The 20,886-nt window shown below is 40.8% G+C and overlaps 1 protein-coding gene across 4 annotated transcripts in view; it reads left to right on the top strand.

Moving 5' to 3' along the window:
- Positions 1-20,886, top strand: part of LOC146805091 (CTP synthase 2) — a 1,453,753-nt gene that overhangs the window by 950,924 nt on the left and 481,943 nt on the right. For all 4 annotated transcript variants that reach the window (XM_085622227.1, XM_085622228.1, XM_085622229.1 and 1 more), the window contains one exon: positions 13,109-13,205. In XM_085622227.1, the coding sequence (XP_085478353.1) occupies positions 13,109-13,205 (97 nt within the window). The remainder of the gene's footprint in view (positions 1-13,108; positions 13,206-20,886) is intronic.

Genomic DNA, 20,886 nt, shown 5'->3' with positions numbered 1-20,886 from the left:
CTCGCTGCAAGGTAAATAGTTTTATTTACTTACGTTACTCCTGCCCGTCGTATGCCCGAATAATTTGAATGATCCGAAATAAGACATCCGATGACGTTTGTTTCCCTTAAATGGAATTTCTAATGACATGAATAAATGGGATTTTGTTTCACTAAAAGAAGACTGAACTGAATTGGAGTCTGACTAATTTGTTTTAATACCCATTGGATGGGCTTTTGATGCTGTGCTCAGGGGGACGGCTCCTAATCAGGAGACGCTACTCATTGTTCTAAGCTGATCAAATCCATAAGCCATGTTTCTATTAATGCTTTGAATAAACACTTCCAGTTTCCCAAAACGATACTTTGAGACATCATTATTCCCTCTACTAGCCGAACCTTATTTCTATAATTCAAAATTTGCTATTTTGAAATGGCATTGAAAAGAAAGTCCTTGGTTGACAGCTTCTGTTAGTCCTTATACCAGACCTATCCTGGGTTGCATCCCATTGTACGAGTCCTTAATTACAGAACATTCCAATACTGTGTATTGATATCCTGCTTGTGGTACCTTATATCTACAGCAATTATCTTCTTCTACCACGCCAACTCTTGCCATTTTTTGTGGAGTCAATTGAAATTGTAACAAGATTTATCTTTTTGTTGTATTCACACAAAATGCAGATTGGCACTCAATTTGGGTACATTCCACAGATATATAGTCTTGCATTAAGCTATGTATAATCTAGGTCAGATTTCCAATAAAGTTAGATTTAGAAAGCAATTGTACATTTGCATGAATTGAATATATCTATAGAAGATGGAACAGTTTATGTCCTTGCCTATTCCACTCAATATCAGACAATTACCTACTTTTGAGGCAATTTTGCAATCCTTCAAATTTCAGAGGATTTAGGTATGTAATAACTAGTTTCAAAGCTTCTCATCAATTCACAGTACATATTTACTGTTCTGAAAAATGAACTAATGTTTTATTACATATTACAAGATAGATAGTATTCTATTCATGCATCCCAGTGTTACAGGCAGTTCTGTAAAACTATATTTGGATTGTGCCAGAAAGGTTCATTCAGAAATGTAGCTAATTATTGCCATATTTCTGTTTAATCAGTCTCAATGAAGATCTGATAAAGCTCATGCAGTCAAGATTTACAAATTGCTTACGGTGACACCATGTAAAAGGAAAATGTATAGAAGGACAATCCGTAATCTCTTTTTGCAAGCAAATGAGTTTTTAGGATTGTCGGTTTATAACCTGTTCTGCATCAGCATAAAACTAAATATCATGTGATATTCTTTTGAAATGGGAAGTACAAGGCACCTTTCTGAAACTGCATTTTCATTCTCTTGAAAGACATGGAGGAGTTTCTTTTTTGGTAAAGCATATACATTGTGTCATGAGAAATGCCATAAAAGTCAATATTCAGTATGTATTGTGTGTCCTATATAACTGATTACTGAGAATTTACTTACAACATATAAAGAGACATAGCTAGCATTTCAACAGAGTACATAGAAAAGTACATACACCCAGAGCCTGTGAAAATTAAAGAAAACTTTAAGATCTCTGTTTATCTTTTAACTACTTTAAAGTAACAGTCCAAGCCTTGTGCCTTTTTTCCCTCGGATGGGCAGCTGGATTTTTGTCTGCCATTTGTGATATTTGTGCTCCTCTATGACCTACAACTTCTCTTAAGATCCTTCTGTAGCACCCCACAGGGAGCACATTAAATGTCAAGAAGCAGCCTCCTGTGTCGTAGTCAGAGCACATAAATTGGGACACAGCTGGATGATTCACACGGGCTAACCTGGAGTCCCATGATTGCTCAAGAAACCCTGATAGAACACGATTCTAACTCTGTTCAAGGACCCCAATCCTTATCTTTGCCTCAGCTGCAAGTGTTGCTGGGCATCACATTTAGATAAACACACACTAAGAGGTAGAGCGACAAAAAAGCGTCCTATATATGTTAGCAATTGCAAAGGGTTCAAGAGAGCACACACACTTTGTAAAAACTGCCCTCACCCACAACAAGTTGTGGCATGCTTCATCATAGGGCTGCTACTAATGCCTCTGCGCAAACCCAACGCTAGAGGCGGAGCAATAGGGAGGGGTAAACAATACAACAGTGATACAAACCAACGGAAAAGACAGGATCCTAAAGTGCAGAAGTAATGAGTTTTAAAACTGGCTCAGGGATGTCTCTATAATAATTTTATTCCTGGATTCCCTAGTCAGGATAAAAAAGGTATATAAAAGAATATATACCAAGTGGATAGTGGTGGAATGAGTAAATTAAGTGCTCACCACCCCTCCATTCTGCATAGCGGTCAACATGTTTCAGCCGGTCCAAAGCTTAATCTCTGGCATTCCTCAGGACAAGTTGGATCCTTATGCCCTTTTTCCAAAACCCCTCTTACTACCCACTATAGTGGGCAATACTCCACCTGTAAGTCTGGAGTCTTTTCGTAACTTTACTCTTTCAATAGGAACTGAAAGGTAAAAGACAAAACAATAACAACAATTGTTTTCACATCAAATACAAAGACAACATTATTAAATGTGTGCTCTCAAACAATCCCAAACAGTTGCAAACCACCCAATTGGTGTGACCAGAATCTTGCATACGTAGTGCGAAATCCACCATCATAAGTCAGTGGGCAATCAATGGCACTCCTAATGGTATATCCAAATCACGTAATCTGTGATTCATATCCATTTAAACTAAAAATATACTTCACACAGGAAGCCACGTGCTGAATAAAAAGAGAAAAGACACGCTCCAACACTCCAACATAATGTAAAAGATATAAAGACGTTACTTCCCATATCATAATCATAGATTTTAAGTTCATGTGCACTCATTCTGGGTCGTGCGATGTCCAGCCTTCCCCTCTTCTTACCAGAGTTTATTAAGCAAATTGCTAAAAATGACACTGGAGTAGAGAGCGACCCTCTGTAGTCACACACTGCGGGAGGGAAATCACAAAATGTTCAATTCTTAGTTTGTTTTTCACTCCAAGCGATATACACCCTGCTGAGCCGATGTTCTCCCCTAATGTTGTAGTCATAAGCATTTACAGGTATGCACTACACGTATTATATCCTGCCCGTATTCAAAGGCACACACCAATTTCACCATCTACACCACCCGTTTACATGATGAGGCTATGAGGAATATTGTCATGAGTAAGGCTGAGTACCCAATTCGCCCCCAAGAAGGAGAATAACTTATCCTTCAGTCATCAGCCTTCTCTACCGTGCCAATCGTACGAATAGATGTAACAAAATACTTTACGAATAGATGTAACAAAATACTCTACTTCCCCCTTATTTCATCAAGAGTGGTGCGCCGCCTGCGGAATACGTCTCTCCTGGTGCCGTGTAGGTACCACAGGCTTCCATAACCCTCGCATTATCTCTTCCGCTCTCTCATCATGTGATGCGTGCGAGTGACGAAGCACGCATCACGTCGGGGACTAGACCGCTAACCTCTCAATACCGCCGAAGTTTTGCATGTACTCCATCCGGAAAACGGCTCACCCGTCCACATTACGTACCGGTTCCCCGTGTTGCTAATCACTATATGAACACGCACTAGGACCAAAACTTGCCCAAACGTGCAAGACATTTTCCGGAAAGGAGAGGATACATCTATCTCAAAGGAATATCTCTTTATTCATCAACATATTCCAGGCAAAAATGTCTCAAGGATTCACCAATATTACCAAGTAGGTAATCGTATATAAAATGTCAACACCAAATAAAATAACTTCAATAGCATCCTCCATAGAACCTTATAATTCAGAGGGTAAATATAGGCATGACATTGAAGATATCCTTGAAACTCATGGTCAACCCGAGGCGAATTCGAGTACTCTTATCTCAATATTCCTCTACCACCTCCACCCACAAGACCTGTAGTCAATGGAGCGAGACCTCCGGGTACCAATTCTTTTTCTACCTAGGGCAGACCATGGTATATCATCATTGAGTCCAAATTCATGACTCTTCGTACGGTATACCAACTTCGGCTCCCGTACGAAAAGGGCCTGTGAAGGGTCTCTCATTGATGGTCTAAAGGTGGGTTTATCCAACACTGTCCAGTATATATCCTGTATTGTGTGCCCTTTCTCAGCAAAATTCAATGTAAGGCGTGTGTTAGTCCTGGAACATCCGATATTGCTCCTATGATCCATAATCCTCACCTTCACCTTTCTACAAGTCATCCCAATGTAAATCAAATTACACGGACACTTGATCATGTAGATCACATTGGACGAGTTACAGTTCGTATGTACTCGCTGTTGCCAAAGGTATTTCAGACCCACATCAACCTCTTTTGTATTCTTGGTCAGAGAGCAGACATCACATGACCCACACCGTGTGTGTCCCGTGACTGGTGTTAAATGTACACCCACCCGGGGGGCCCCCCGGGCGCTGTTGTGTGGGCGAGAATGTACTAGTCGGTCCTTAATATTTTGGCCCCTCCTAAATGCAAAGAGGGGTTTCTCAAGCTTAAGGCCACTAGAGTTCAAAATGCGCCAATGTTTTAAGATGATACGTTTATTGGCCGTAGAAGATGTATTGAATGTAGTAACACAAACAGTGTTATTTTTTGTTGGTCTTTCCATTTTGGTCAGTAATGCCTCTCTAGGGTAATTCAATGCTTGCTTCCAAGCTCGCCTGACTATTTGCTTCGGATAACCTCTGTCATCCAATCTTTCTGCTAAGCGTGCTGCCTCTGCCTTGAATTCATCCGGTTCTGAACAGTTCCTGCGAAGCCGCAGGAACTGACCCACGAGTAGATTTTCCCGCAAAGCTCTAGGATGAAAACTCCCAAAATGCAGGAGTCCATTCTTATCCGTAGATTTATGATAGACTTTAGTTGACAGTTTCCCCTCCATTGGCGAGATAACAAAATCCAAAAAAGGAAGACTGTCCTCAGTAATAGTGTTGGTGAAGTGTAAAAAATGATTTTGTGCATTCAACCATTGCATAAACTCATTTATAGATGCCTCATTTCCCCTCCAGACAAGGAGGACGTCATCTATAAACCGTTTCCAAACACGTATGTTGTCAGTCCATGGATTTTCAGAGCTAAAGATGTATTTTTGCTCAAAGGCAGCCACATAAAGACCCGCTAGACTCGGTGCAAAAGCACTACCCATTGAAGTACCATGGGTTTGCAAATAAAGCACTCCATTGAACTCAAAAAAGTTCCTAGTAAGAGCTAAATCCGCCAGATGTAAAATAAATGGTCTAGGGGTCTGATATTGCCAATCCAAATCAAATAAAAGCTCCTCAATCATTCTTAAAGTTTCTAGTTGCGGAATATTGGTATATAGGGATTCTATGTCCAGTCCCACCAAAAATTCCTCTTCAGGATTAAAGGCCATGTCACTTAAGAGATTGAGTACTTCAGTCGTGTCTTTGAGGTATGCCCTCCTACTCTGAACCAAAGGTTTGAAGAAAAAATCACAAAATTGTGACAAGGGCTCCAGTATTGAGTCTATACCCGCCACAATAGGTCTTCCTGGTGATGGTCTAGTTACTTTGTGTACTTTAGGTAGAGTATAAAATGCTGGTATAACAGGTTCTTTCTTTAATAAGAAACCAGCCTCATGTTCTGTTATCCAGTCATTACTCAGGGCTTCCTCTATAATAATTCCAATTTCTCTCTTTAATCCTGGAGTAGGGTCGATTTGGAGAATCTTATAGTTCCTTTCATCACTTAATAGTCTTCTGCACTCCTGTTCATACACTTCTTTCATCTGGATAACTATTGCTCCACCCTTATCGGCGGGTTTTATAGTTATATGTTGGTTATTCTTTAAATCTTCTAGGGCTTCCCTTTCTTCTCTCGTGATATTCCTGTAAGGGTACCTCTGATTGTTACCTAGTTTGTCTATATCATAAACAACTGCTCTCTCAAAGGTGACAACTTCATTTGGTAATACCGAATTCATGGGTGTGAAGGTCGACTTGAGGCGAAAAACCGTATCCCCTTCTCTGTTCTATCTTCTCGATCTGAAAAGAAGACATTTAATCTCACTGATCTAAAAAAGTCAGAGAGTTCCTGGCGCACCTTGAAACTATCGATGGTGTTAGTAGGGACGAATCCCAGGCCCTTGTTAAGCACCCTTCGTGTGCTGATGTTAAAGGAAGGTCTGTAAGATTCATTACTAAGTCACCTCCCTGCTGGTCCCCGGTACTGGGTCCCGTGCCATACTCTGTGTTACTCTTTGATTTAGATCTTCCCACTGAACACCCAGGTTGCCTCTTTGTCTCCCCCTGCCCCTGCAATTGCAAAGGGTTCAAGAGAGCACACACACTTTGTAAAAACTGCCCTCACCCACAACAAGTTGTGGCATGCTTCATCATAGGGCTGCTACTAACGCCTCTGCGCAAACAAATTCTCAAAAGAAAAAGTGTATCCATATACGACAGTAGAATATGTGCAGAGAACATTGGAAGAAGCAAAGAAGGGACATCAGGGAGACCGGAGGAGTTCCGATTCCATGAGCTCGAACAGTAATGGGAGTGAGAGTGAGAACAGGCCAAGGAGGAGGGGGTGTGGTAGAGGTAGAGGACAGTATCAAGGCCAGGGGTACAACTTTAATCCTATGTACCAAAATTATCAAGGCCATGGATTTGGCTGGCCCCCTATGTATCAGCCCTTCCCACCCATGCAGTGCCCTAATAACATCCAGAATTTCCCACAGATACCTGGTTCCCCTTTTTTAGGCAGAGGCAGGGGCCGGGGCAGGGGGAGACAAAGAGGCAACCTGGGTGTTCAGTGGGAAGATCTAAATCAAAGAGTAACATGGAGTATGGCACGGGACCCAGTACCGGGGACCAGCAGGGAGGCGACTTAGTAATGAATCCTACAGACCTTCCTTTAACATCAGCACAACGAAGGGTGCTTAACAAGGGCCTGGGATTTGTCCCTACTAGCACCGTAGATAGTTTCAAGGTGCGCCAGGAACTCTCTGACTTTTTTTAGATCAGTGAGATTAAATGTCTTCTTTTCAGATCGGGAAGATAGAACAGAGAAGAGAGGGGATACGGATTTTCGCCCCAAGTGGACCTTCACACCCATGAATTCGGTATTACCAAATGAAGTTGTCACCTTTGAGAGAGCAGTTGTTTATGATATAGACAAACTAGGTAACAATCAGAGGTACCCTTACAGGAATATCACGAGAGAAGAAAGGGAAGCCCTAGAAGATTTAAAGAATAACCAACATATAACTATAAAACCCGCCGATAAGGGTGGAGCAATAGTTATCCAAATGAAAGAAGTTTATGAACAGGAGTGCAGAAGACTATTAAGTGATGAAAGGAACTATAAGATTCTCCAAATCGATCCTACTCTAGGATTAAAGAGAGAAATTGGAATTATTATAGAGGAAGCCCTGAGTAATGACTGGATAACAGAACATGAGGCTGGTTTCTTATTAAAGAAAGACCCTGTTATACCTGCATTTTATACTCTACCTAAAGTACACAAAGTAACTAGACCACCACCAGGAAGACCTATTGTGGCGGGTATAGACTCCATACTGGAGCCCTTGTCGCAATTTTGTGATTTTTTCTTCAAACCTTTGGTTCAGAGTAGGAGGGCATACCTCAAAGACACAACTGAAGTACTCAATCTCTTAAGTGACATGGCCTTCAATCCTGAAGAGGAATTTTTGGTGGGACTGGACATAGAATCCCTATATACCAATATTCCGCAACTAGAAACTTTAAGAATGATTGAGGAGCTTTTATTTGATTTGGATTGGCAATATCAGACCCCTAGACCATTTATTTTACATCTGGCGGATTTAGCTCTTACTCGGAACTTTTTTGAGTTCAATGGAGTGCTTTATTTGCAAACCCATGGTACTTCAATGGGTAGTGCTTTTGCACCGAGTCTAGCGGGTCTTTATGTGGCCGCCTTTGAGCAAAAATACATCTTTAGCTCTGAAAATCCATGGACTGACAACATACGTGTTTGGAAACGGTTTATAGATGACGTCCTCCTTGTCTGGAGGGGAAATGAGGCATCTATAAATGAGTTTATGCAATGGTTGAATGCACAAAATCATTTTTTACACTTCACCGACACTATTACTAAGGACAGTCTTCCTTTTTTGGATTTGGTTATCTCTCCAATGGAGGGGAAACTGTCAACTAAAGTCTATCATAAATCTACGGATAAGAATGGACTCCTGCATTTTGGGAGTTTTCATCCTAGAGCTTTGCGGGAAAATCTACCGGTGGGTCAGTTCCTGCGGCTTCGCAGGAACTGTTCAGAACCGGATGAATTCAAGGCAGAGGCAGCACACTTAGCAGAAAGATTGGATGACAGAGGTTATCCGAAGCAAATAGCCAGGCGAGCTCGGAAGCGAGCATGGAATTGCACTAGAGAGGCATTACTGACCAAAGTGGAAAGACCAACAAAAAATAACACTGTTTGTGTTACTACATTCAATACATCTTCTACGGCCATTAAACGTATCATCTTAAAACATTGGCGCATTTTGAACTCTAGTGGCCTTATGCTTGAGAAACCCCTCTTTGCATTTAGGAGGGGCCAAAATGTTAAGGACCAACTAGTACATTCTCGCCCACAGAACAGCGCCCGGGGGGCCCCTCGGTGGGTGGACATTTAACACCAGTCACGGGACACACACGGTGTGGGTCATGTGATGTCTGCTCTCTGACCAAGAATACAAAAGAGGTTGATGTGGGTCTGAAATACCTTTGGCAACAGCGAGTACATACGAACAGTAACTCGTCCAATGTGATCTACATGATCAAGTGTCCGTGTAATTTGATTTACATTGGGATGACTTGTAGAAAGGTGAAGGTGAGGATTATGGAGCATAGGAGCAATATCAGATGTTCCAGGACTAACACACGCCTTACATTGCAATATGCTGAAAAAGGGCACACAATACAAGATATATACTGGACAGTGTTGGATAAACCCGCCTTTAGACCATCAATGAGATACCCTTCACAGGCCCCTTTCGTACGGGAGCAGAAGTGGGTATACCGTACGAAGAGTCATGAATTTGGACTCAATGATGATATACCATGGTCAGCACTAGGTAGAAAATGAATTGGTACCCGGCGGTCTCGCTCCATTGACTACAGGTCTTGTGGGTGGAGGGAGTAGAGGAATATTGAGATAAGAGTACTCAAATTCACCTCGGGTTGACCATGAGTTTCAAGGATATCTGTAATGTCATGCCTATATTTACCCTCTGAATTATAAGGTTCTATGGAGGATGCTATTGAAGTTATTTTATTGGGTGTTGACATTTTATATACGATTACCTACTTGGTAATATTGGTGAATCCTTGAGACATTGTTGCCTGTAATATATTGGTGAATAAAGAGATATTTCTTTGAGATAGATGTATCCTCTCCTTTACGGAAAATGGCTTGCACGTTTGGGCAAGTTTTGGTCCTAGTGCGTGTTCATATAGTGATTAGCAACATGGGGAACCGGTACGTAATGTGGACGGGTGAGCCGTTTTCCGGATGGAGTACATGCAAAACCTTGGCGGTATTGAGAGGTTAGCGGTCTAGTCCCCGACGTGATGCGTGCTTCGTCACTCGCACGCATCACGTGATGAGAGAGCGGAAGAGATAATACAAGGGATATGGAAGCCTGGGGTACCTACACGGCACCAGGAGAGACGTATTCCGCAGGCGGCGCACCACTCTTGATGAAGTAAGGGGGATTTGGCCAGACACTGGGGGGAGTAGAGTATTTTGTTACATCTATTAGTAAAGTATTTTGTTATATCTATTCGTACGATTGTCACGGTAGAGAAGGCTGATGACTGAAGGATAAGTTATTCTCCTTCTTGTGAGCGAATTGGATACTCAGCCTTACTCATGACAATATTCCTCATAGCCTCATCATGTAAACGGGTGGTGAAGATGGTGAAATTGGTGTGTGCCTTTGAATACGGGCAGGATATAATACGTGTAGTACATACCTGTAAAAACTTATGGCTATAACATTAGGGGAGAACATTGGCTCAGCAGGGTGTATATCGCTTGGAGTGAAAAACAAACTAAGAATTGAACATTTTGTGATTTCCCTCCCGCAGTGTGTGACTACAGAGGGTCGCTCTCTACTCCAGTACCATTTCTAGCAATGTGCTTAATAAACTCTGGTAAGAAGTGGGGAAGCCTGGACATCGCACGACCCAGAATGAGTGCACATGAACTTAAAATCTATGATTATGATATGGGAAGTAATGCTTTTATATCTTTTACATTATGTTGGAGTGTTGGAGTGTGTCTTTTCTCTGTTTATTGAGCACATGGATTCCTGTGAGAAGTATATTTTTAGTCTAAATGGAAATGAATCACAGATTACGTGATTTGGATATACCATTAGGAGGGCCATTTGTTGCCCACTGACTTATGATGGTGGATTTTGCACTACGTATGCAAGATTCTGGTGACACCAATTGGGTGGTTTGCAACTGTTTGGGATTGTTTGAGAGCACACATTTAATAATGTTGTCTTTGTATTTGATGTGAAAACAATTGTTGTTATTGTTTTGTCTTTTACCTTCCAGTTCCTATTGAAAGAGTAAAGTTACGAAAAGACTCCAGACTTACAGGTGGAGTATAGCCCACTATAGTGGGTAGTGAGAGGGGTTTTGGAAAAAGGGCATAGGGATCCAACTTGTCCTGAGGAATGCCGGAGATTAAGCTTTGAACCGGCTGAAACATGTTGACAGCTATGCAGAATGGAGGGGTGGTGAGCACTTAATTTACTCATTCCACCACTATCCATTAGGTATATATTCTTTTATATACCTTTTTTATCCTGACTAGGGAATCCAGGAATAAAATTATTATAGAGATATCCCTGAGCCAGTTTTAAAACTCATTACTTCTGCACTTTAGGATCCTGTCTTTTCCGTTTGTTTGTATCACTGTTGTATTGTGTACCCCTCCCTATTGCTCCGCCTCTAGCGTTGGGTTTGCGCAGAGGCGTTAGTAGCAGCCCTATGATGAAGCATGCCACAAGTTGTTGTTTGTGAGGGCAGTTTTTACAAAGTGTGTGTGCTCTCTTGAACCCTTTGCAATTGCTAACATATATAGGCCGCTTTTTTGTCGCTCTACCTCTTAGTGTGTGTTTACGTACTTCTTGAGGAGGATGAGGTAGGGTTTGTGCCTTCTCCCCCCTTTTCTTTGTTGTGGGTACCATCACATTTAGATCTCACATCTTTTAGGGCCAATAACACACCTAAGTAGACCTAAGTGACTCTAGAAGACCTATAGTTTATATTTATTAGACCAAGGTGATAAACTCAGAATTTGAGAAGAGCTGTACATTTTCCATTTTTGTGGACAATGTAATTACCTTTTTTGGTATGAAGCTTTCTATTTATTTTGATTCGCTGTTTCACCTAAAAAGGACTTACCTTTCAAGCTCTACTTGGACTGTAACATAGGAAACAAATATAATTATCTAGCAGAAGATCTACCAGCCATGTTAAGGTACCTAGTGTAAATGAATCAACATAAATGAGAAGTTGAGTAAGTGCCTTATCTGAGCATTACAAATATATAGGCAGATCGTACGTTTACATTTTACCCTCAATTTACGCTGGTTACAATTTCTTGTTAAATTACAGACATTTTCATTGGCTCCAATCCTAGGCATCGGTTACTTGCAGATCGTGCTGTTAGTTGCCTAGAGAAAATCTGCTGTTCATGTAGAAAGTCAATCTATTTCTGTAACGCTATTCATGTGGCCCAATTCTTGAATATTTTCTGTATTCGCTTCTGAATGTTATCCACAGTGAGTACAGTCTTGATACATTTTTGTTTCTGTTTGGGACCGCCGGGGAAGCCGTACAGCCCCAAACAGGAAGAAATACAAATTACTCCTCAGGTCTTGTGGAATAGGTGATCAATTTTTCCTTAGTAGATCAGTCTACCCTTAAGTTCACTGAAATTTGTTGTCCATAAATTTAAAAAAAAAAAAATATTTGATTTTCATGCGTTTATATACTGATTACTCCTTTTCGAAGTTACTTTCTGTCTATTAATCTGTGGATAAAATGTTGAAAGCATGTTGAATAACCAGAAAGTTACAGCTGTTTTCGTTTTCTTATCATCCTAATGACCATCAAACAGCCCCTCTTCAATGAAATTTCACCACACCCCAAATTGTACTGCTGCTGAAATCCACTGTTAACCCAGATTTTCTGTGGCACTAATTTCCATTTGTGGGCTGTGAATGTCCGCAATTCCTGATTTTATGGATAAAGCTCTGGGATTTACAGTTTTAATTAATTGACCTGAGATGAATTTGGACATAAATCGATCTGTTTGAGACTTATTTATAAATTGCACTTACTTATGGAAAACACTTTGGCCCTAATTACGATGTCGGTCGATCTTAGCAAAAACGGACCACCGGACAAGGAGTCAGTGGTTCCGCTTCATCAATTATGATGGGGCTGCCTTCACGGTGGTCAGAAATTGTATATTTTCTATTGAGACATGTGCTGCGGGTTGAAGCACCAGCCCGAATAGAAAATATACACTTTTAAAACATCCTTGCACTGTGTGGCAGGCTGCAGGGATGTTTAGGGGGGCACAATAAGTGCCCCCCAGGCCCCATAGCAGAGGGCCAAGGGGTAAGGGGGAACTGCTAGGGGCCCCCAAAGTCACTTTTCGACAGCCTTTCCATGTCGGAAAGAAAGACATGGAAAGGCTGTGGGAAAGAGACATCATAAGAGAAAAACTGCTATTTTTTGATTATCTGCCTTTCTGATGCTCCAACTGCCTCCTACAGCCCGTCAGAAGCGGAGTGGAATTCCCCCGCAGATTTCATTCCGACTACCAGTATCGTGATACAGCGGTCGGACGGAAAACGATAATGTCGGGCAGAAAGCATCCGACAATCTATCGGATGACTTTCTGCCTGACATCATAATCAGGCCTTTTATAGATTGGACCATATCTCTTTAGGTACGTGCTTTATCACAACAAACATCAGTTATAATTTATTGTTTATTATGTTTAACTCGTCCGCACTAATTGTTATGTAATGGTTATTTTTTATTTCAGGTCATTAATATTCCAGAGTATCACCCGGGAGAAATGGCAGATACAGTGAGACTAGGGAAAAGACGAACTGTGTTTAAAACGGAGGACTCTGTGTTAAGTAAGTGATTTGATATGTTCTTTGTCTGCTGCGGATTTTTTTAAGACCCGGTGAGCAATCATCTGTCCTGAAATATAGCGCTATGGGTCTGTGTCTTTGTTACGGAATGCATGTTCATCCTGCTGTTGCATAATAAAGAATTTGATATGTCATGTTGGAAATTAAAATTGCCTCTTGTGGGTGATGCGATGCAAACATAAGTCACAAATGGAAATTTGGTGACAGCAAGATGCGTGCAAAAATGCCTACTGTCGCAGCTTTCGTACAACATTTCTGAAGTGTGGAAGGTGAATAATGGATCATTTATTTTTGCATGTTTACTTTCTAAACACATAAACCTATATTTGAACTAGAGAGTATGCAGGTGCAAATTGTGATAAAAATTTTTACACTTTTTTTATTTTATGTATCAGCACTTGCTGCATTGGCGTGTGCTATGTCTGTAAAATCAAATGTTTTAATAATCATGTTGTATAAATCATGGGGGTGTTTGAGTTTTTTGATTGTAGATGGGTCCTGTGGTAAATTTAGAGCCCCACAAGAAAAAGCTAATCGCATATTATGATGACTCATAAACAAAGGTATCCATTCATTCATAAACTGACAGAAGCAATATATTTTGATGTTTTAAGAAGCACATACAATCTTTAGATGGTCAAGGGCCTGATTGAGGGCCTAATTACCATGGGACTCCCAAACTTACGTTGGAGGTGTGGTGGCAGTCGGGGACCGCCACATTGGTGGTCCAACTGCAGCATTACAACTACAGTGGTTGGAACGCCATAGAACCGCCACAACTGCCAGGGATAAGCAATCCCTGGCGGTGGTCAGAGACTTCAAAATGCTTGGCATGCCGCTGCTGCACCACCTAGCATATTTTGAGTTTCCTCACCGCCACAGTTTTCATTGCAGTGAGGCCACTGTGAAAACTTTGGCAGTGAGGAAAAAGGGGTCCCTACAGGGCTCCCTGTTGCCTCAGGACCATAGGATACATGCAGGGGGGCACATGGTGTGCACCTCTGTCTGCATGCACACCCATTCCCACACAACATGGACTGCACAGTACATGCCATGCAGGAATGGGCTTTGGCGCTCCCATTGTTGTGCATTTTTAAGAGGCATCACTGTGGGAATGGCAAAGGACCGCCCACAATACCACAAGGTAATTATTAATCTGGCGGGTGGGGGGCGGTGAGGTTTTGCAGTGTAGAAGCAGGGCTGTGGCATGGCATCCCGCTCCCAAACCGCCAAACTCATTATTAGGCCATTAGATTTCAGCGTACCTGTTACTCCATCACAATGGTTCCGGATATCCCGTCCACCGAAATATAAATCCCATACTATCCAATGGGATTTATATTTTGGCGGCTGGGATATCTGTCACCATTGTGACGGAGTAACCCGTCTGCCAAAATCTAAATCATGCACTTAGACTTTTGAAGCAGCTGTCCGCAAGGTATAAATAACAATGGACACAGTGAGCAAAATTATGTTCAGGTTTGATTATCTTTCGTGAAGGGAATGCCATTAAAAAAGGGTAAGTGTGAAGTATAGTAGGGTTTCTTGTTGCTTTCATTATCTAAATATATTCTTATGGTAAGAGACTGAAGACTGAGGGCCTGATTACAAGTTTGGAGGTCCACTTGTGGGCCCACCACCGCTGCGCCCAAAGGAGGACTACCAAGCCTGTGGTGCGCCTATCGGATTATGACTTTAATCCATGGCGGGCGGGCGGGCAGTTCAGCAGCAGCCTCACGGAGGCGGCTGTTTAAGGCTCATAGGAGAGCCTTAACAGCAGACCACGCCCATGACAGTGCCTACAGCATGTTCCTGCACGGTGTGGCATGCACCATGTCGAGCATGCCATACCATGCTGGAACGGAGGTGCAATTCTAGGAGGTTGTGCCCCCCTGCATGCATCCCCAGGCCCAGAAGTGCCAGGGGGCCTGGTTGCCTATCCACCAAACCTCTTGATGGTGGGCCCACCACCATGAAATGGACAGCAGCTAGGCAACTCGTAATATGCTCAGTGGTGCCGCAGTGGCACTGCCAGAATATTGCTGCCCCTTTCCGCTGCACCACCTCTGCAGGATCCTGGATCCCGGCAGAGACGAGGGTCCTTTGGCTGTCTGGCTGCCACATTCAGAATACTGCGGGCGGACCCGTTGTGGTGGCTGTGGTCGAACTGCCACTATGAGTGCGGCCATTCAGAGGACTGTCGTACTCGTAATAAGGCCCTAAGACTAAGGACCTCATTTACAAATTGGCAAAAGGGTATGCCACCACAAATATTGCAGAGTATCTTTTTCGCCAAACTGACAGTCTGTCCACTTTATTTACAGTCAGTGGACCGTAATGTTTCCCACACCTGCACCTGCTTGCTCTGTCGAAAATAACCATACACAATGGCCTAATGGAGTTGGGTCTTTAGGGGTTAGGACAAAAGACTGTCCGCTGTGTTTCGAACACATGGTCTGATGCATTTTGTTTCTGTTTGGGACCAACAGGGAAGCCTTGCAGGCCCCAAACAGAAAAAAATAAAAATGACCCCTCAGGTCAGTCATTAGTATTTTGTTTTCAAAAACAAACTCCCATTTTGGAAGTTTGTTTTTGAAAAAAGAAAACGTTTGCTGGGCTTCTGCATAAAACATGGTGGCTGGTCCGCAAATTTTCAGTGCTCTGAAGGCATAGATCTCTGCATGGCCAGCAAAGATCCCTAAATATGATGGGCAGTAGTCTATTCAGGGTGACAGGGATAAAGGAGGAGGATGTAGGCAGCCACATCCCCTAAAAGAGGGCAGAGGATTGGGGGAATTAAGCAGTTTCCCAAAAAGTTGGAAATTATTTCACTTGTATTTCATCATCTGTGTGAAACATGGTTTTCAAAATCACTAGTTTTAGTGCTGTAAAGCAGCCAAGTATACTTTGTGTTTGTGTGTATAAGTATGTATGAATGTGTGTGTGTGTGCTACGTCGGCGTTGGCATCCCATGTGGCCATGCTGAACATGGTGGAATATGAGGTGATCTGTCAGCAATTCCTTAACATCACCATTGCATGGTAATTCGCGGACATGTTTTGAAATGGACACTTGGTCAATCGCTGGGTATACCTGTTACACTTCTGGCACTATTTGGCGTAAGCCCTGAGCGGTCTGACATACTAGCCAAAAATGCTATTGTACCATACCATGTACTTATTCATCTGTTTGTTACTGAGTATGCTGTTTATTGAAAAATGGAAAAACTGTCAATAAAGATATAAAAAAAAAAAAAAAAAAAATGAATGCTTGTGTGTGTGTATGTGTGCAGGTCACATATGAGCGTGGCTGCCATTGTACATATGTATATATTTTGTATTTAATAGATTGTAAAAAACTGAGGATGGAAATAGCGGTGTTTGGGCAAAAATCAAGTTTTTAATATCTGGATACAGAAATTTTGGAAAACAAATATGATACAAAGATATTGTGTTCTGCTCCAAAGGTTGTCCACAGGTGAGTAGCACTCGATCAGCAAGCTGGACTGTGCGTCATCACTTTCACCACCAGCCTCTGATGAAGAAAATCGAAACGCGTCAGGCAGGGGTGTAGCGGCTGCGAAAGGAGTCGGCAAGCCAGCGTTTCCACCACTGAGCAGGTCTGCAGCTTGAGGTTCGTAATCGAGCTCGAGTGCATCTTGCAAGTTTGGGACAAGCAGAAGCTACATATACAGGCGGCGCTCTGGCCGCCAAGATGCACCACTCGCTGAAATGGGGGCCACGAGAGTGGAGCACGACCGCTGGAAATAGGCAACGCTCGCTCGCTGAAGCCCATCGGTGGGCTTTTAAATCACCAGCAGTACATTCAGGTACACAGTACAAGGGGATATCCACATCCCTCCATGACTACAGCACCCAGAAAGCAACACGCAGACTCATCCAGAGCAGCCCAATGGGGGCGCGTGATTGAGTATTTCAGAAGCTGTCAGCACTGAACTGTGCGTCATCCCTTTCACCACCAGCCTCTGATGAAGAAATTCGAAATGCGTCAGGCAGGGGTGTAGCGGCTGCGAAAGGAGTCGGCAAGCCAGCGTTTCCACCACTGAGCAGGGCTGCAGCTTGAGGCCTGTGATCGAGCTCGAGTGCATCTCACAAGTTTGGGACAAGCAGGAGCTACAAAAATATTGTGATGCAAAAATATTGTTGTCAAGAATATCATTTTATTAGGTAAGTAGCTGATTAAGAATATCGTTGTTAATATCATTTTCAAAAATATAGTTGTAAAGAATATAAATTGTCACTTAATTATTTTAATGTGTTTTAGTTCATATATTAATTTTATGTGTTAATATTGTTTGTACAATTGTTAATAATTTTGTCTTATTTAGTTTGTAATTTTAAGTGATTTAGAATTTTTAATAGCATTGTTAACAATAATTTATAGAGTTGTAGCGAGTTGTTGGGTTTGTAGGGGGATAGGGTCGGAAGGTTATTAAGTAATAATTATTCATTAATTAATGATTTTTAAGTAAGTAGGTGATTGATATTAATTATGTATATTCTGTAATACTCATTTAATGAATTATATTTTAGGTGTGCTTGCTATGGTTGTATGAGTACAGGCTGAGAAGTTAATTAGGTAATAATTAATTAACAATTCATCCTTAATTTATTATACAATATTTAACTGATAATTAATTATTTTAATATTGTAATTTTCATATATTGTAGTTAAATGTTCGGTGCGGGTTACTGGATTTGTGGGGGTACAGGGTGGGAAGTTAATTAAGTAATAATTAATTCAAAATGAGTTACTAAATATTATGAATTATTGGAGTGATTATTATTTATATACATTATGTAATACTGAACTAGCTTAGTAAATATTTTAGTTTTGGATTGCTAGGTTTGTAGGGTTATAGGGTAGGAAGTTAGATAATATTTAAAAAAATATTTAATATTAATGTATAATTAAATATTTAATTGATAAATCATTTTGTAAATTGTCTAACAATTATATATATATTAGTTATATTTTAGGTGTGGGCTGCTGGGTGTGTAGGGTTGTTGGGTGGGACGTTAAGCAATTATTAATTAACAATTAATTAATTATGGTTAATTAGTTATTTAATTGATTATTATTCATATACATTGTTTTATACTAATTTATTTTAGTTATATTTTAGGTTTGGGTTGTTAGGCTTGTAGGGGTATAGGGTGGAAATTTAATTAAGGGCCTGATTACAAATTTGGCATTTTTACCACCATCCCGCCATTACATGGTTCCAAGAAGACCACCGCTGTCTCCCGCCTGCCATATTATGATGTGACTGCTGGGCCAACAGTGGTGTTTCTGATGGCAGGGAATATTTGTTCATGCTTGCCGATGCAGGTGTGTACATTTTGACTGCACAAGTGTTAAATGTACACATATGCATGACACATGTAAAAAATACCTACTACCAGTACTTTCCCATTGCTGGAGTCCGGATCATATGTGCCCAGTCGAGTCAATGGGTAATTAATGCAAAATTGACTTACCTGGATTTCAGCGCCAACAGGGTTGTTTTCTTTAGGGGCAAGATGCTGCTGTAAAGGGGGGCCCTGGGGGAAGAGATCCACATGGGAGACTGAAGGGAAGAAAAGGAAATGGGGGTATGCACCCCAATTCCTTCGATTCAGCTGACTCAATGCAGGCGGTCTTCCACCATGGTTGGCTTGTCGGAAAGCCAACTCGTAATTCCAACGTCAGTAAACTTCACTATACCGCCCTCTCACAGCTGCTTTTTGCCTACCACTGTCAAATCCGTCTGCGAATAACTGGCGGTGGTGCTCCAGCAGTCTTTCATTCAGCAAACCGCCAACATCATAATATGGCGGGCCGGGTTTCCAATGCCGTTTCAACAGCGATTCCCTTACCAACAAACTCGTAATCAGGTCCTAAGTATTAAATAAATGATCATAATGTTAAATTGAAAATGTATTATTACATTGTGTAGGAATTTGTAAATTGTTTGTTTTTAAATTTTTTATATATATGCACATTCTATGCAAAGTAATAATGTTTATTTTAAGAGTTTTATATTTTTTCTAAATTAATATGGTTATGCAAATATGTAATGTGTTTAAAGTGAAGTAGATTACCTTCTGGGGCTTAGATTGGAGTTGGAATAGTACATTTCACCACTCTGCAGTCCAACACTCTCCTACTGTCGCTTAGACTGGAGTGGGAATAGTAATTTTAACACCTCTGAAATCCAACGCTTTTCCTACTGTTGCACAGACGGGAGTGGGAATAGTAAATATTACCCCTCTAAAGTTTAATGCTTTCCCTTCTGTTACTTAGATTGGAGGAGTGTGATTAGTAATCTTAACCCCCCTGAAGTCCATTGCTTTTCCTACTGTTGTACAGACTGGGGTGGGAATAGTAAATTTTACCCCTCCGAAGTCCAACACTTTCCCTACTGTCGCTTATACTGGAGTGGGAATAGTAATGTTAACCCCTCCAAAGTCCAACACTTTTTCTAATGTTGCACAGACTAGAGTGGGATTAGTAAATTTAACCCCTCCAAAATCCAGCACTTTCCTTACTGTTACACAGACTGGAGTGGGAATAGTAAATGTATCCCCTCTGAAGTACAATACTTTCTCTACTGTTATACTGTTTGGAGTGGGAATAATATATGTAATCCCTTTGAAGTTATACGCTTTCTTTATTGTTGCATAAACTGGAGTAGGACTAGTGTATGTATTATTCCCAGACTCAAATACATTTCCTAATATTATTTAAATATATTTATTATGAATATGTGTTTATAAGTTTGATTTTATAGTATTTGTTTATATTTTTATTTGTCTCTAAATTTGTATTATATTTTTTGTAGATGTCTTTTTTGTTTTTTTATTTTATTTGTTTAGTAATTTATGTAATACTTTGGAATTGAATTATTAATATTTTGTATGTTTCATGTAAAAACGTATCTGTATGTATATATATATATATATATGTGTGTGTGTGTGTATATATATATATAATGTGCTTTTTATAGTAGTACTATATATATATTATTTTTATATGTATATACAAACATTCACATGTATATCTGTATGTGTTTATAGAAGTATGTATTTATATATTGTATTAAATATTAGTGAGATTTATTTAATTAACATTATATTAATGGTATATATTAAAATATTTAGGATTTGCTACTTTAAACTGAACTGTGGGGGCCAGCATGGGGGGGTAAAAGACCACAAACTCCCTAATATTTGTTACACAAGAAGAAGCGCTGCGCTCACAGAAGCTCCCTTCAATAGATACTTTTTATTAATCAAGGAACACAACGACAGACACCACAACGCGTTTCAACTCTCCATCTTTTTCAGGTGGTTTTAGTCTATTGTCCCTCATTACTGCTGCTGCCATGTCTTTATATTATTGCAAAGGCATTCTGGAAATGGTCCCATGTCTACAAAACCTGATGGCCATTTGTTTTTACCAATAACATGTGTAATACCAGCACGATTACTGGGAAGAGTACAGTTGTCCAGTTTCTTAAAGCAGAGTGCTGATTTACTGTGCAGTGCTCACAAATTAACATGCAGAGTTCACATTACAGCAGGTTGCCATTTCCAATTAAAAAACAAAGATGCCTCAATCCAGAGAAATACTGGATGATTTAATTAGCATTCCCCAGTCT

Source organism: Triturus cristatus, chromosome 8 (assembly GCF_964204655.1).
Source record: "Triturus cristatus chromosome 8, aTriCri1.1, whole genome shotgun sequence".
Lineage (NCBI taxonomy): Eukaryota > Metazoa > Chordata > Amphibia > Caudata > Salamandridae > Triturus > Triturus cristatus.
The sequence above is the reverse complement of the archived record's forward strand: the minus strand, read 5'-3'. Positions and strand labels throughout refer to the sequence as shown.